General features: G+C 56.9%; 2 protein-coding genes across 2 annotated transcripts; one reads left to right on the top strand and one right to left on the bottom strand.

Moving 5' to 3' along the window:
- Window positions 1-192: 192 nt before the first annotated feature.
- On the bottom strand, window positions 193-7,947 carry GAS2L2 (growth arrest specific 2 like 2). Its single transcript, XM_069602813.1, has 6 exons — window positions 7,178-7,947; window positions 5,590-5,831; window positions 4,645-4,752; window positions 3,531-3,627; window positions 2,602-2,854; window positions 193-2,044 (listed from the first exon to the last, which is right to left on the bottom strand). Exons 1-6 carry the CDS (start codon window positions 7,560-7,562, stop codon window positions 502-504), a joined length of 2,628 nt encoding a protein of 875 aa, XP_069458914.1. The 5' UTR covers window positions 7,563-7,947; the 3' UTR covers window positions 193-501.
- A 4,155-nt stretch (window positions 7,948-12,102) lies between these two features.
- C11H17orf50 (chromosome 11 C17orf50 homolog) lies at window positions 12,103-14,681 on the top strand. The gene is made up of 3 exons (XM_069542566.1): window positions 12,103-12,115; window positions 14,061-14,391; window positions 14,486-14,681. Exons 1-3 carry the CDS (start codon window positions 12,103-12,105, stop codon window positions 14,679-14,681), a joined length of 540 nt encoding a protein of 179 aa, XP_069398667.1.
- Window positions 14,682-14,788: the final 107 nt, after the last annotated feature.

Here is a 14,788-nt window from a genome sequence, read left to right as displayed (position 1 = left end):
CCCTGTCCATGGTGCTGATGCAACAGCTGCTCTGGGGAAGAAGGGCTGTCTGGCAAGGTTGGCTGAACCTCCAAAGGCGAAGCATTTCTCACCCTCTAGCTCCCTGTTCCTCGTCCCACCCCCGCCCCCACAGTGGGAAAAATGATGCCACACCTTTCTGCATCACCACAGTCATAGAGTAGACTCAAGAGCTGGGGGTTCAGGGGCAGACCCTCTCATGTTTAATAACATAAGAGTTGTGGAAGTGAGTCTGGCCAGAGAAGAGGGCACAGGAACTGGGGGAGCTGTTTTGGGAGAGGGTAGCCTCACCATTCTGGAGTTGGACTGAGACTCATGGATTGCCTTTCTGCTCAACTGAGCAGATTAAGTCTCTATTTGCTTTCTAACCTCTCCTGGCCAAGGCCCTGTATTGAGGGGAGGGACCTTCCCTTTTGTTCCTGCATTTGGGAGTGCATGGGCATCTTTTCACTTCCCTCCTTGGGGTCAGGGAGAAGCGTCTTCTCAGACCCAGGACTCCTCCTCAGGTGAGAGGGGGACTGGATCGAGCTGCCAGGGCCCCTGGCCCTCCAAAGGCGGGGAGCCGCTCTCCAGTGGGGTGGCTGGCTCTCTCCTCTCTTCTCCATCCTCCTCCTCCCCTGCCGAGGCTCCATCCACCAGGGTTGCCTCCCCTCCCTTACTGCCCAGTGCTGCCCTCACCAGCCTGCCTTTGGGGGGTGCCCTGACTGGACCCTGGCACAGGTAGGTCAATGGCTTGGGGATCCGTGATGGCCGCTTCTCAGGCCTGTGATCTCTCCGGGGCCGAATCCTGGGCCTCAGCTTCAGCTTGTAGATGGATGGGATTCTCTGGGGCTTCCGGAGTGTTCTCTTGCCCTTGCTTGGACATGCCTTGGCTCTCTCGGAACTGGGGTCAGAGGGTGAAGGTGTGAGGGACTCTGGGCTGGCAGACAGCGTAGGGGCTGAGCAGTCCTGTCCCCCTTGGACCTTCGTCCTGATGCCCTTGGCACTTGGGTTTGCCATTGTCGGCCCACTCTCACGGGCTCTCAGTTTCCCTTTGAGGCTTCCTGGGCCTGCAGTTACAGCTGGCGCAGGGGAGCCTGGAGGAGCTGCCTTCCAGGCTCCCAGGTCCACTTTAAGGAGGGGTGGGGGGCCCTGAATCAGCTCTTGGATGACTTTGTCATAAAGACCCCCAGGATCAGGCCACCACCCACCCAGACTGGGCACATAGACACCACTGCGAGGAATGACTACAGACCCAGCACCCTGGGGGTGGGCACCTGCCATTCCTAACAGCTTCATGTTGGTTGAAAGCTCCTCCTCAAGGCTGTGATGGATGCCTTGTTCCTTGGTTCTGCCCGATGGCAAGGGGGTGCACCTCCCCTCCCGGTGCTGTGGGCCCAGGCCCCAAGGCCCTCCAGCCTCCGCTGTCACCTGGACGTCCAGCTTCAGGTCCTCCTGCCCCTCTTCCACAGAACAGTGCTCATGTCTGGACCCAGACAGGTCTCCAGTGATGGCCCTTAATGGAAGGGGGCCTCTCTCCAGTTCTTTGCTGGGACCTCCACTTGCAGTTCCTGCAAAGCCTCTTCCCGGAGTGGGGGGGCGTGCTGGGGGCAACTGGATGGGGATCTTGGTGGACCCTTTGACAGGGGATGGAGAGCAGACAGGCTCTGGCTCCTTGAGCTGCGAGGAAGTGCCCTCAACCTCACCCCAAGGTGGTCGCCTGGGGCCCACGGACATGGCTGGGCTGGGAGAACGAGGCAAGGGGGACAGTCCTCTTGCTGGCGTCCCTTTGGCGGTGGCCTCTGGGGCTTGGAGTCTCTGGGGGGTGGGGGTCCTGGCATGAGTTCCCCGGCTGTCTGTCCTCTCATGAACCGAAGATGTGGGAGTCCTCCCCCGGAGGGGTTCAGGGGGGTGTCTCTCCTCCCTCTTCCCCAAGGAGGTACACGGTGGGTCTAGGCCCCTGGGAGTGGGTGAGGACTGGGGGCTGGGCAGGTTGTCCCCAGCTGGCAGCTGCCTCTGAGATGGGGCGAGCAACTTCTCCTGGCACCTGAAAGAATGAATCATAAACTGCAGGGTCATGTAATCCAGTCCCCTGGCTCTGGGAAGGGATGGCCTTCTCCCAGCCAGAACTCCCGGGGGGTCAGACTTCATGTTGAATGTAGACACCCTCTCCCCCATGACTGCCAGAGATGCTTCCTTAGAGCAGATACTGTTTAAGTCTGTTGCCCCAACCCCGTTCCTTGAGGAACAGGTAGAAAGCAGCCTGGTCTGGGCCCAAGTTGCTTCAGATCCCATGAGTATAGGTGAGCAGTTTTGGGTGGAGAGGGTCTTCGTTTCTGCTGTACCATGAAATGGACAGACAGGCCTTGGGTAAGTCTCTTCCCTTTATGGCCCTCAGCCTCCTCATCTGTGAAATGGGATGATGTATGATGTAACTAGATGATCCTAAAGGTACTGGGTGCTTTTTTTTGGTTCTGAACACCTGAGCTCCTGCCGGGATGGCACACTGCTGGGAGTCCTGCTCCCCTTATCTTGGGTTGGGGTGGCATCTGGGCATGTTGACTCCAAATCAGGAAAGGGCTCTGCCCTGTCCCTCCCCAGTACCTCAGCAACGGTGCTGTCTCTCTGTGGACCCCTGGGCCAGCTCTCTGTTCACGCTGGGGTCTGGGGGAGGAGACGGCAGGGGGCCTCAGCTTTCGACCTGAAGAAGTATATGTCTTCCAGTCCACGGGGGGCAGTGGGCTCTGGGAGCGGCTGATGGTCATCGTAGGCTGGGGCTGCCAGGGCCCGTCCTGCACCCTCACTTCATGCTGCACAAGGTGGGCAGGGGGCTGCAAGAAGCTGCCTGTCTTGTGTGCTACCAACATAGCCCCCAGAGAGATGAGAGGAGGAAAGGGTTAAACTCCTGCTGATGGGGTCCACAGTTCCCTCCCCCAGCTGCTCCCCACCCTGAATCCCACATTAGAGACACTGGGACCCACTGGGACGGTGATAACCTCAGAATTTCCTCACAGGAGGAGTTTAGGGCATGAAATCTGGTTGGAGGGCCCAGGTGGGGGACTTGCTTAAAGCTGCATTTGTATTGCAAGTTCACATCCTTGACTGAGATTGCATGCTTATTTGGGATGTCTTGAGGTGCTGATGGAGATTAAGGGAAGACTAAAGACCCTTCCAAGTCACGCTTGGTGCCTCCATCAGAGCCAAACCTAAACCCAGCTGACATGCTGCTGCTGCTGCTGCTAAGTCATTTCGGTCGTGTCTGACTGTGTGCGACCCCATAGACGGCAGCCCCACAGGCTCCCCCGTCCCTGGGATTCTCCAGGCAAACAAATGCTGATTCTGAGTGTTTGGCTTTGGCGTCATCTTGTGGTGTAAACTGGTACTACACTATGGCTGCCCACACCAGTACCTTCCACGGTGTCTTTCTCCATTGCCTCGCACACCTCTTGCCCCTGGAGATCAGACATACCTCCCGCCTCTGTTCCTGGCCTGCCAACCCAGAGTCACAGGGAAGGGGCTCCCCGGGGACTCACAGAGGGACGTGCACCGGCAGGGGTCATGTTTGTCCAGATAGTGACCGAGTGTGTCCCAGCCGCCCCCCACACGCACCATCACGTGGTTCCGGAGGATCTGCAGGGGGCAAGGGTGAGGTGGAGGGCAGGGTGAGTTTGTCCCCTCTCCCTGGACCAGCCTGCGGGCCTTCAGCCCTAGCTCGCATCCGTGTACACACACATATGTATGTGGTTGCAGCCCAAGACCCTCCTGTGACTGGCATCAAATCACACATGTTGTCGAGGGTGGAGGCCAAGCTGACGAACGGCAGGTTGCCCCACAGAGAGACACAGGACCTCTCGAGCGTTGGGTCGTCTGGCCCCGGACTCCCGTCTCTCTCTTCACGGTGAAGGGGTTCAGACCTGCACCCGTTTGTATCAGAAACGGGCCCTGCCTTGGCTCTGTGGTGTGTGTGTTTAAAGAGTTCGCGGGAGTCCAAGCCTCCACTTCCTCAGAGGAGACAGGGCGCCACACTCCTTCCCCACCTACTTCACAGGGCTCTCGGCTCAGGCTGCGGGGCAAGGGCCGGGGAGCTGGCTCTGCCCCCAGGGGCGGCCTGGCCCAGCGAGAGGACTTAGCCGCGCCCCTGGGCACAGGCTCTTACTGGTGAGGGGGCCAGGTATGGGCGGGGGGTTCGCGGGGGGCACAGGTCAGACCCGTACTAGCGTCAGAACCCCGTGCTCAGAAGCTGCGTGTGAGCGGCGGCCCACAGCTGAGCCATGCAGGGAACACAGACTTGGGCGGGGCAGCGAGTCTCAGGCCCCTTGCTGTGACCAAGCCTGTGGGTGGAAAAGTGGGCGTACCTTTCACCCCCTCTTCTGCCTGAAGACCCCCGCCCCGAACTAGGCTGAGGCAGAGGTAGATGGGGGTGGGGGCTGTTTCTAACTGCCCTAATGGGAGCGGGGGACATGCTTGCCACCTTTGCCAGGAATCTTCTGGAATTCCCAGAGGGAGAGAGGGAAAGCCTTCTGATGGATAGCTAGAGGTGGATGGTGATCTCCTTTCCTCACCTTCAGGCCTAGGTGAAGTTCCACAACAGGACGCCGGACCCTGCTGACCCCCGGGCTCCCTCCACCCCCGTCTCCCAAAATTTACCCGGATGAAGATAAGGGTGTTGGAATCTCCCACGCGGTACTTCCCCTCCGACACCTTGACCATGGAAAATTGAACCGGGCAGGTGCAGTGGCTCACCAGGCTCTGAACCTGCGGGCGGCGGGCACTGGGTTCAGCCCTCCCCTCTGCCCAGGGACCCAAGCGCCCCTTGCACTCCGGGTCAAGCTCAATGGGCCGCCTGCCTGCCCCCCGACCCCAGCCCCAAGGCTTCTGCAGAGCCAGGACTGGGGGTTGACAAGCAAGCAGAGAAGGCACTTAATGACTCAAGGAGAACAAGACCTTGAGTGGTGACCTAGGGCTCAGCGCTCTCCTGGGTCAGCCGACAGGGGCCGAGGAGTGTGATGGTTAAGGCGGACCTTGGGATCTGACTGCCTCCCCTGCACTATAGACCTTGCGCAGGTGAAGAAACCTCCCTGAGCTCGATTCCTTGGTGGTGGAAGTGGGTAGTCGCTCCCAGGTCGCTTCCACCCCAGGACCCGCTGTGCGGGACGCAGGCCGAGCGCTTCACGCGCGCTGGCTCACCTAAGACCCACAGCGGTCATGGAATGTAGGCATGGGAAAGGTACATCCCACGGTACAGAAAAGGGAACCGAGGCACAGAGAGGGCAAATAGTCTGCCCCAAAGTCACAGAGCCGCAAAGCATTGAACTAAGACTTGAACCCAGCCGTCAGAGAGGGTGCTGGCGTCTGCCTTTGTGACCACCGGCCCACGGGGTTTAAATGAGAGAGGTGTGTAGGGTGCTGGATTCCTAATGAAAACGATGAGGGTGCCGGCTCAGAGTGGACACGACCTAACTAAAAACCACGGGATCGGGGAGTGTCGGGGTGGGGCCTGGAGCTCAAGAAGTGGGTGGCTGGCTGGCTGGCTGGCTGGCTTGGGGGGGGCGGGGCGCGGGGGCGGGGCCTGGGGCGTCCCCAACTCCTCACCAGCTGGTCCAGGTCGCGGGAGTGGCAGGGCCGGCGCGCAGGGGGCGCTGGCGGCGGGGGGTCGGGCGGGCGCAGGGCCAGCTCCAGCCGCAGCTCCTCCTCGATCTCCTCCTCCAGCCGCACCAGGGTGGGCGCCGCGACGCCGAAGCGCCAGGCCCGGCGGCCCAGCTCCAGCAGGCACAGCACCACGTTCTTCACGTTCTTGCGCAACACCAGATCCTCCGTCTCGAACATCAGCACCTCTGGCCCGGGGCGAGAGGAGAGCAGGCAGCCTGAGCCCCCTGCTGGCGCCCCTGGAGAGAGCGCAGCGCGTGGGAGAGCCCTGGGGCCACCCTGGACCCGGGGGAGGGGGAAGCAAGCTTGGGATGGGGGTTAGCGTCTCAGGATCTTGGCGTCAGGCCAGCCCCTCGGAGGGGTAGGGACAGAATTGCTCGGGTACTGAGTGCACAGCAGGTGGCCGCCTAATAGGAGAGGTGGGGGCAGGAAGAGGGAAGGCAGCCAAGACAAGGAACCCAGTTCCACCTGCCCTTCTCTCTGCTCTGTATGCCGGGATGGATTCAGCAGGAAGAAGCACTCAGGTCTCTCACTTCCGGTAACCACCAGGCACCCCAGACTCAACCTCCAGCCCATGCATAACCTGGCAGGGTGGAGTACAGGCTCCCGAGTCTGGCTCCCACACACCGGCTGTATAACCCTGGGCTAGTCCCAGCCTCAGTCTCCTTTTCTGTAAAATGGGAATGCTGTCTGTTTCATGGGGTTGTGGTGGGGATAGCTATATGTCCGCAGGCAATGTCTGGCATGTGGTAAGTGCCCGATAAAACACCAGCCTTTATCAAGGCTGCAAGCCTGCTCCATACTGTTGCGGCCAGCAACTGGTGGCGGGGCCTGACACCCCCTGCCCCTCCTGCCTCTGCCCCATCCCTACCACCAAAGGCTGGAGGGTGGTGAGCATTCAGGTTCATCCCTGCCACTGGGTTCAGGGCCAAGGTGATGAGGAAGGCTGATATGTCATTCCCTGAGTCCCACAAGCCCCAGCAAGACTGGCTGGGGTCCACTTGCCTCCTCCCCACTCCATCGCAGCCCAAACTCCCGCCTTCTCCATGCCCTCTCTGCCTAGAACTCCCTGCCCCCCAAACTTCTATTTATTCCCAAAGACTGAGCTCAAATCTCTATCTTCAATTGGGTCTTTCTAGGCCTCATCGGGTGGCTGTTTCCTTCCATCTCCCCAGCACAGAAGCTCTACTTGAATTTCTATCAGTTGGGCTGTAATTTATGCATCTTCTCAGCTGTCTCTCTCGGGCCACAACTTCTTTTAGCTCTGATAGGTTCTCAGTCCTCTCAGCACTCACTGCCCAACCCTGTGTGTGACCCCAAAGAGACAGGTGCTCGAATCATTCATTCAACACATTAATTTATTTGGGATTTACTATGGGATGGGGGAAACTGAAGCATGAAAAGGAATGAGGAGCTGGCCCAAGGCAAATCTGGAAGGAGGACCCCTGACCCCTGACAGCTTGAGCCTCACAGAGGAGATGGATGCCTGGCAGGAGAAGGGTCTTAGGGGGGTGGGGGAACCAAGGGGGATTACCTTGGATGCCCATCTCCTTGCGACACCACTGGATGAAGTTGGAGATGTTGTCCCGGGCCTGGAAAGTGCGAGGCTGGGCAGCCTCATTACAGGAAACTCCGGCCCTGGGCAGAGGAAGCCTCTGGGCTTGGGCAGGTGTCTCAGCCAGGAAGGCCAGGGCAGCCTCAGTGATGGCGTTGGCATGCTGGCACAGCACCAGGCCTGTCTCCAGCACCTGCAGGAAGTTGGCTGCACTGATGTCCAGTCCGTAGAGATCCCGAAGCCACTCGGCCAGGTCCTCCTTCATGGCTTCTAGGTACTGCTCGCTGGACTTAAAGGGCTGGATGCTGCACACCCGAGGCTCCGGGGTCCCAGGTCTCCTCCTGCCGGCCGGGGGCTGGGGCATGGCCGGGCCGGGCACCTCCACTCTGCCACAGCTGCGTCTTCACTCCTGCCACCTGTGGGGTCTCGGCAGGTTCCCCCTGACTCAGGGGTCTCGTTCCACCCTCTGAGAGTCTGGGACGGCTCTGCTACTCGCCTCTGCCTTTGGCCACCGACACCATCGCCAGTGGGCTGGGCCAGGCCAGGCCCCCACTCCCCCCCATTCTTCAGTCCCTGCTAGAACTTTCCTACTTGCTAGCCCTGCAGAGGCCTCATGCCCCAGCTGCCCAGTCTGCTCAGAGGTCGCGGGTTCCCAGGACAGATGGAGGGGAAGACACTCCTCTCTCCGCCACAGGGCCAGACTGGCCACACTAGCTGCCTCCCACCCTCCGCCAGCCGGCAGGGAGTCTGGCTGTCTGTCGGCCTGGCCTCTCCACTTTGCTTTCCTCTCCTTGGAGACCAGCGGCTGCTACAAACACTCCTTGTTAACCCTTCCCAGCATCGGTTGCCCTGGGGCCCAAGGAGCCAAGAAGAGGCTGGGGCTGGCTTATCGTTCACTTGGTCAACCCCAGGAGAGGCTTTTGGGAAATGGGAGGAGGGGAGCAGGGCCAGAGGGTGCTGTGCCCTTCGGAGTTCAGTGAGCACTGTCGATTAGGGGTGAAATAGACGCAGCCAAAGAGTCCAGAGCCACGAGTCTGGGCTTGGACTCTTTCCTGAATCCCCCTGTGACCTTCACATACTGTCTTCTCTGTGCCTTTTTTTGCCTCAACTGTAAAATGGGAATAACAAAATCTCCCTCTCTGGGGCATTGTGAGGAAGAGAGGATTCGTGGATGTGAGAAGTCTCCGACTGTCAGGACGGACGGGTCCCAGCTTCATCGATTCTCCCAGCAGCTCTGGCTGTGTGCCATGATCCCCGCCTTCTCTGGAGAACCGGCTCCATCCCCCCACTCTACCCACACGATTCCTCCAGAGCGGCTGTCAATCATAGTTCCTCCTCCCTGGCCACAGGGATGCATGCATTCAACAAATACTTCCTGCAGACCTACTGTGTGTCATGTGCTATTATAGTGCGTGAGGATGTAGCTGTAGGGGCTTCCCTTGTGGCTCAAACAGTAAAGAATCTGCCTGCAATGCGGGAGACCCGGGTTCGGTCCCTGGGTCGGGAAGATCCCCTAGAGAAGGGAAGGCTACCCATTCCAGTATTCTTGTCTGGAGACTGAGGAGCCTGGCGGGCTATAGTCCGTGGGGTCTCAAAGAGTCAGACTGAGCCACTCACACTTTCACTTTTCATGTAGCTGTAAATGAAGCCCCTGTCCTCACGGAGGCTGCTTACATGATGGTGGGTGATGGATGATAGATGAACATATGAATCGGTAGTGAGTCAGATGGTGATAAATACCAGGGAGAAAAATGAAGGACTACAGGAGATGGGTTGGGGCTGGGGGATTTTCTATAAGGTGGTTAGGAAAGACTTCACTGATATGGTGATATTTGAGCAGGGACCGGAGAGAAGTGAGGAAGCAAGCCCTGCAGATGTCTGCTGGAAGGGTACCCTGGCAGAAGGAACACCAGGGCAAAGGCTCCAGGCGGGGGAATTCCCTGGTGGTGCAGTGGTTAGAACTCAGCACTTTCTCTGCGGGGGCCCAGGGTTCAAGCCCTGCTTGGGGAACTAAGATCCTGAAGCCTTGTGCTGTGACAAACAACCAAAAAAACTCCAGGCAGGTGGATATTTGGTATACCCCAGGAATAGCAATGACAGGTAGAATATGAGAAAGAGGGGAAATAGGGTCTCTATGTAGGGCTTTGCTTTACCTCTTGGAAAGTAATTTTCTTTCAGTTACTTTCTAAAGGCATCAAGATAATGATTGTTGTACCCGTTTCACGGATGAGGAAACAAGAAAACTGAAGCTGGCAGGAGGGATGGACCTTTCCGTGGGGTTGACTGAGTGTCCTCATGACATGGCAGTGGGCTTTCTCCAGAGAGACAGAGCAAGACAGGAGCCACAGGATGTTTTATTACATAGCCTTGAAAGTCACACTCTGTCAATTCCCACAACATCCTATCAATGACTGAGGTCAGCCTTATTTCATATGGGAAGGGGCTACATCAGAGTGAATACCAGGCAACAAGGGTCATTGGGAGCCATTCTAGAGGCTGGTTACCCCCAAGACAGAGGAGCTGTTTCTTTTCCTTTCTTGTTAATAGGATCCTATCTTGTTTAGGTATTATTCATGGATAGAGTTTTCTTGAAGGGAAGATGGGCCCAGCCCCATAGAGAGAAACTGTCAAGTCTTCCAGTCATTCTGTGAGCTCTCACTGCTCTTTAAATTAGACAGAGTAAGCTTTTGAAATTTCCAATCAAGATCCAAAGTGGCTAGGGGCTTCCCTGGAAGTCCAGTGGTTAGGAATCTTTCTGCCAATGCCAATGCAGGGGACATAAGTTCAATCCCTGGTCTGTGAACTAAGATCCTCCATGCTGTGGGGCAACTAAGCCGGCATGCCAAACTACCAAAGGCCGTGCTTCCTTGAGTCTGTTCTGCAACGAGAGAAGTCACTGCAATGAGAAGCTCCTGCTCGGCAAGGAAGAGTAGCCCCCCACTTGCTGCAACTAAAGAAAGCCTGGGTATAGCAACGAAGACCCAGCGCAGCCATAAATAATAAATTTTAAAAAGAGAACCAAGGTGGGTATAAGCTCCTTTAGTAAATGTAAGGATATTCAGGTTTGGGGAGGAGACTGTTCTCCATGGGTCTTCCCTATTTTTTGCATGTCTTACAAGCAGAGGTGTTTCAAAGGTGTTTATATAGTGAAAAACATTGGAAGATACAGTGTCTTTTTCTGGAGCAAAAAACAGGTTTGGTTACTACCCGGTATAAAAAAATTAGGGTTCCCTAAGCTCAGGGTTCCTCTTACAATGCAAACCACTGCATATGCAGGTCCTACCTAGCACCCATGGGACAGTGGGCCAAGAGATGACACCGTATGCCAATGCTGCTGTGTCATCGGTAATGAGGCCTTTTCTCTCTAACCCAAGAGTCTCATGTGTTTTGGCAGCACCTAGGAAAATACAGTCGGAGAAGGCAATGGCAACCCATTCCAGTATACTCTTGCCTAGAAAATCCCATGGATGGAGGAGCCTGGTAGGCTGCAGTTCATGGGGTTTCTAAGAGTCGGACACGACTGAGTGACTTCACTTTCACTTTTCACTTTCATGCATTGGAGAAGGAAATGGCACCCACTCCAGTATTCTTGCCTTGAGAATCCCAGGGACAGGGGAGACTGGTGGGCTGCCATCTATGGGGTTGCACAGAGTTGGACATGACTGAATCGACTTAGCAGCAGCAGCAGCAGGGAAATACAGTGGGCTAACTTGCTCGCTTGCACGTAGGGTAAAATTTTAGATTCTTTACAGTTCTTCACAGTGTCACCCCCGCGAGATTCTTGGAGGCTGGTCTGCCCTCTCTGTTCTACATCTCACCAAACTGGGAGATGCCTGAAGGAAGAGACCCAGGCCCCCACTTCCGACCTGAATGGAGCACCATGTCATGTTCCCCTAACAGACTGGATCTCCTTGACTCCAGCAACTGTATCACATCAGATGGAGGCTCTCCAGACCTGGGTTTGCATCCTCTGCCCCTCTGAATACCACTGACTCTGCCCAAACACCCCACTGTCAGGCCAAGCAATGAAGGCGTTTCCCCAAGTTTCTACGATTTTATTCCTTTCCTGAGCCCCAGCTGTCACACACATACCGAATATCCAGAAGCTACCCCTGGCTTTTACCTGAGCCCTGCTTCCTATAACTTGACACCATGTCCTCTTCTCCTTGGAGCTAAGGCAGTGAGCTGGAGGTGGGTGGGGTGGGAAGCAGGGATGAGGAAGGATAGGGACTGAGCTGAAAGGGAAGGGGAGAAAATAGTGATGCCAACAGACATAATGCTGTGCGTGTCTTCAGTGGGCCAGGTAAAGTTTGGTACTGCACGGCCCTGACACACAGAAAGAGAGACAGAAGGTCAGAAAGATAACTTACTAACACTCAGATAGAGTTTCATTTATGTGGTAGAGTTGGGAATTGACCCCAGTCTATGGGGGGAGCCAAAGTCACTCTGTGCCTGTGTGTGCTAAGTCACTTCAGTTGTGTCCGACTCTTTGCGACCCTATGGACTGTATGTAGCCCACCAGGCTCCCCTGTCCATGGGATTCTCCAGGCAAGAATACTGGAGTGGGTTGCTGTGCCCTCCTCCAGGGGATCTTCCTGACCCAGGGATCGAACCCATTATGTCTCCTGCGTTGGCAGGTGGGTCCTCTACCACTAGTGGCATTTGGGAAGCCCCAAGGTTACTCTCTGTCCCCTTTAATACCTTCCCAAGAGAGAAGGCAGGGTTTGGGATGGAAGTTCTAGAGAAGGCAGTTATTCTTCGGGTGGAATCCTAAGGACAGGTGAGATTCTAGCCCCGCCCCCTTGTAATCCAGCAGAGGCCCTGGAGACGAGACAAGCTCTGTGGAAACTCTGTCCCATCCCTCTGCCTGATCAGGGGAAGAGGGCAGCAAGACTTTGGGGAGAATGGATAAACACGGTGAGTGGGGCTGGAGGACGGGTCTCTCAACCCCAGGGCAGACCAACAAGCTCATCACCATGGCAACCCCAGAGTAGAAGTCCAGCCTTTTCTCAGTTACCCATCCATATAGAAGACCTCGCCTCTCTCTCTTCTGAATATTCCTGACATCTGCTCTCTCATCTTCAGCTGCTGCTGTTCGGATCTTTGTCTTCTCTGGCCTGGACCACTGTAATGACTCCCACGTAGGTCTCTGCCTCCTTCTGTCAGAGGAAACATCCTGAAGGATGCTCTGAGCACTTCCCTGTGTCAAAATGTCAGAGGCTCCCCAACTGCTGAAGGACAGAGTTCAAACTCCACAGCCTGGCCCCCAAAGCCCCAAACTCCCTCTCCAATTCCTCATCCTTCCCACATGTCCCCAGCACCCCTTCCTGGCTGTGCCCTAGGTCTGGCCTTTCACAGCCAGAAGTCTAAATGTGTTTTCCTAAATAAAGGTACAGCGGAACTTGGGGACTGCCTGGTAGGCCAGTGGTTAGGACTCTGTATTTCCACTGCAGGGGGCACAGGTTTGATCCCTGATCTGGGAACTAAGATCCCACAAGCCATGTGGCTTGGACAGAAAAAAAAAAAAAAATACAGTGGATCTTGTTTCTCCACCTATAGCAATACCAAGAACTGATAGAATCTCTGAAAAAACTTTCTTTTTGGAAAGCTTTCAAAAGTCTTGGTTGAAATTCAAAGCCACCTACCAGACAGTGTCGGGAAGCAGCAGGACATATGATATAGTTAGCCAGGTCGTGCAGTTGGTATTCAGTACATGTGGGCTGGAATACTAACTTTATTATCATTCCCCCTTTGTTTCCAACCTCTTTAAACAAGATGGGCAGGGATCAATGGAAAATTTTCTAGACCTTTCTAGGGAAAACGCCAGGAGCTGTGTCTTCCCTGCCCTCCTCCTTTTTTTCCTTGCAAGTCTAGCTCCCCAGATCCAGCAGACCACAGGGCACACGGTGGGGCTGGGCCTGTGTCTGCTGAATAAGTGGTGGACACCTCCTGGTAGGTTACTTCCAGGTCAGCCCAGGAACTTCCCACCGGCCAGGACTGCTACTTGGGATTGTGGAATTTGTGCCCTGAACATCAGCAAGGGGGGATCATGGGTGGCTGAAATCCAACTGGTAAGGTTGAGGTCAAGCCTGGAAGGACAAATAGAGGCCTTTTCCTAATTGGCCTTCCCGGCATGTGTGTGTGGGGGGTAAGGGTGGATTTCCACTTAGTCCGCCCATAACGGGCACTTTTCTGGATTGTTCTGCGCATCGGAGGCGCCCTTTCCTAATCATGCAGAGGTGCTGTGTGCTCTCCTGCCTGCCTACCCCGTCGCAAGTGACGCTGGGCTTTCTTAAGGGAAGGCCCCATTTTGAAGAAGGAAATCCCGTTTCGTGCAGAAAACAAAATAGAGACAACCACCTATTAAAATTCCAATCGGGACACTTCCTGATTATTGACAGCTGCACAGACATCAGTCCCCACCCCGGGGCCAATTAGAAGGAAGCGGATGATGAGCCACTATTCCCGGGGCACCTGCTTGTTGCTGGCTTCCCCGCCGGGTCCCAGCCCTGGGCCAGGCGCTTCACACAGACTCCATCTGATACCTGCTTTTCAGTAACCCTTGAGATGGGCAGTTTCCTCTCCATTTTACAGATGGGGAAACGGAGCTTGACAGAAGCGACCAGACTTGCCCTGAACCTTCTTCAGCTGGGAAGTTCAGAGACCTAGGAAATCAGGCCCCTCTTTGCCCAGTAAATCCTGCACACTCTGGAAACCCTCTCTTGAAATTTTGCTGGCCCCGCGCATCTCATGCACGTCCTTCTGGCGCCTGCCTTTTTGGTGGGGATCGGGTTAGGCGCCACAGTCAGTACCAGGGAGGGGCCCTTCACTGATTTCCCGCCACCCCCCAACACTCGTGCAGGCGTGAAGGCCCCCTTGTGGAAGAAGGAGCTGGAGGAGCCCCGGGCCAGGGAGGCAGAGGCGGAGGCCGAAGCCGCGGAGGAGGAGTCGGAGTCGGAGTCGGAGTCGGACGAGGAGAGGCCGCCAGAGGAGAGCGCGGCCGAGGGCGAGGCCAAGGCCGGCGGGGAGGCGGAGGGCGGCGAGGGCCGTGAGCGGGGCTCGGTGTCTTACTACCCGCTGCGCCAGGAGTCCAGCACCCAGCAGGTGGCGCTGCTGCGGCGCGCGGACAGCGGCTTCTGGGGTTGGTTCAGCCCCTTGGCGCTGCTCGGAGGCCTAGCCGCGCCGGCCGACAGGTGAGGGCGCGCCCCGCGGCCGGGGCGGGATGCCTGGGGCGCCCGGTGCGAGCGAGCGGCGCGGTGCCCTGAGCGCCCCGGTCCTCGCCCGCAGGAAGCGGAGCCCTCCCGAGGAGCCGTGCGTGCTGGAGACGCGGCGGCGGCGGCCGCGCGGCGAGGGCTGCGCGCGCTGCGAGATCCTTTTCTGCAAGAAGTGCAGGAACTTGCACAGCTCGCCGAGCTACGTGGCGCATTGCGTTCTGGAGCACCCGGATCTCGGGAAGGCGCGGCATGCCCACGACGGCCCCTGAGCGCCACCACCCCCACCTCCCTGCCTCTGTAGCCCTTCATCCTCGCCTCCACCCCAACTGCCCGCAACCCTCCTCTCTCTTCCCCGACTTCGATCACGTGCCGCAGA

The sequence above is a fragment of the Ovis canadensis genome, chromosome 11 (assembly GCF_042477335.2).
Source record: "Ovis canadensis isolate MfBH-ARS-UI-01 breed Bighorn chromosome 11, ARS-UI_OviCan_v2, whole genome shotgun sequence".
NCBI classification, from domain to species: Eukaryota; Metazoa; Chordata; class Mammalia; order Artiodactyla; family Bovidae; genus Ovis; species Ovis canadensis.
This window is presented reverse-complemented; position numbering and strand designations above follow the sequence as displayed.

Excerpts from the sequence above, each read along its gene's own strand:
- C11H17orf50 (XM_069542566.1), top strand. Across the intron at positions 14,392-14,485 it reads CTAGCCGCGCCGGCCGACAG|GAAGCGGAGCCCTCCCGAGG; the intron begins GTGAGGGCGCGC and ends CCTCGCCCGCAG.
- GAS2L2 (XM_069602813.1), bottom strand. The coding sequence starts at position 7,562 with ATGCCCCAGCCCCCGGCCGGCAGGAGGAGACCTGGGACCCCGGAGCCT. Across the intron at positions 4,753-5,589 it reads CCCGCGACCTGGACCAGCTG|GTTCAGAGCCTGGTGAGCCA; the intron begins GTGAGGAGTTGG and ends CGCCGCCCGCAG. Across the intron at positions 2,045-2,601 it reads GAGACAGCACCGTTGCTGAG|GTGCCAGGAGAAGTTGCTCG; the intron begins GTACTGGGGAGG and ends TCATTCTTTCAG.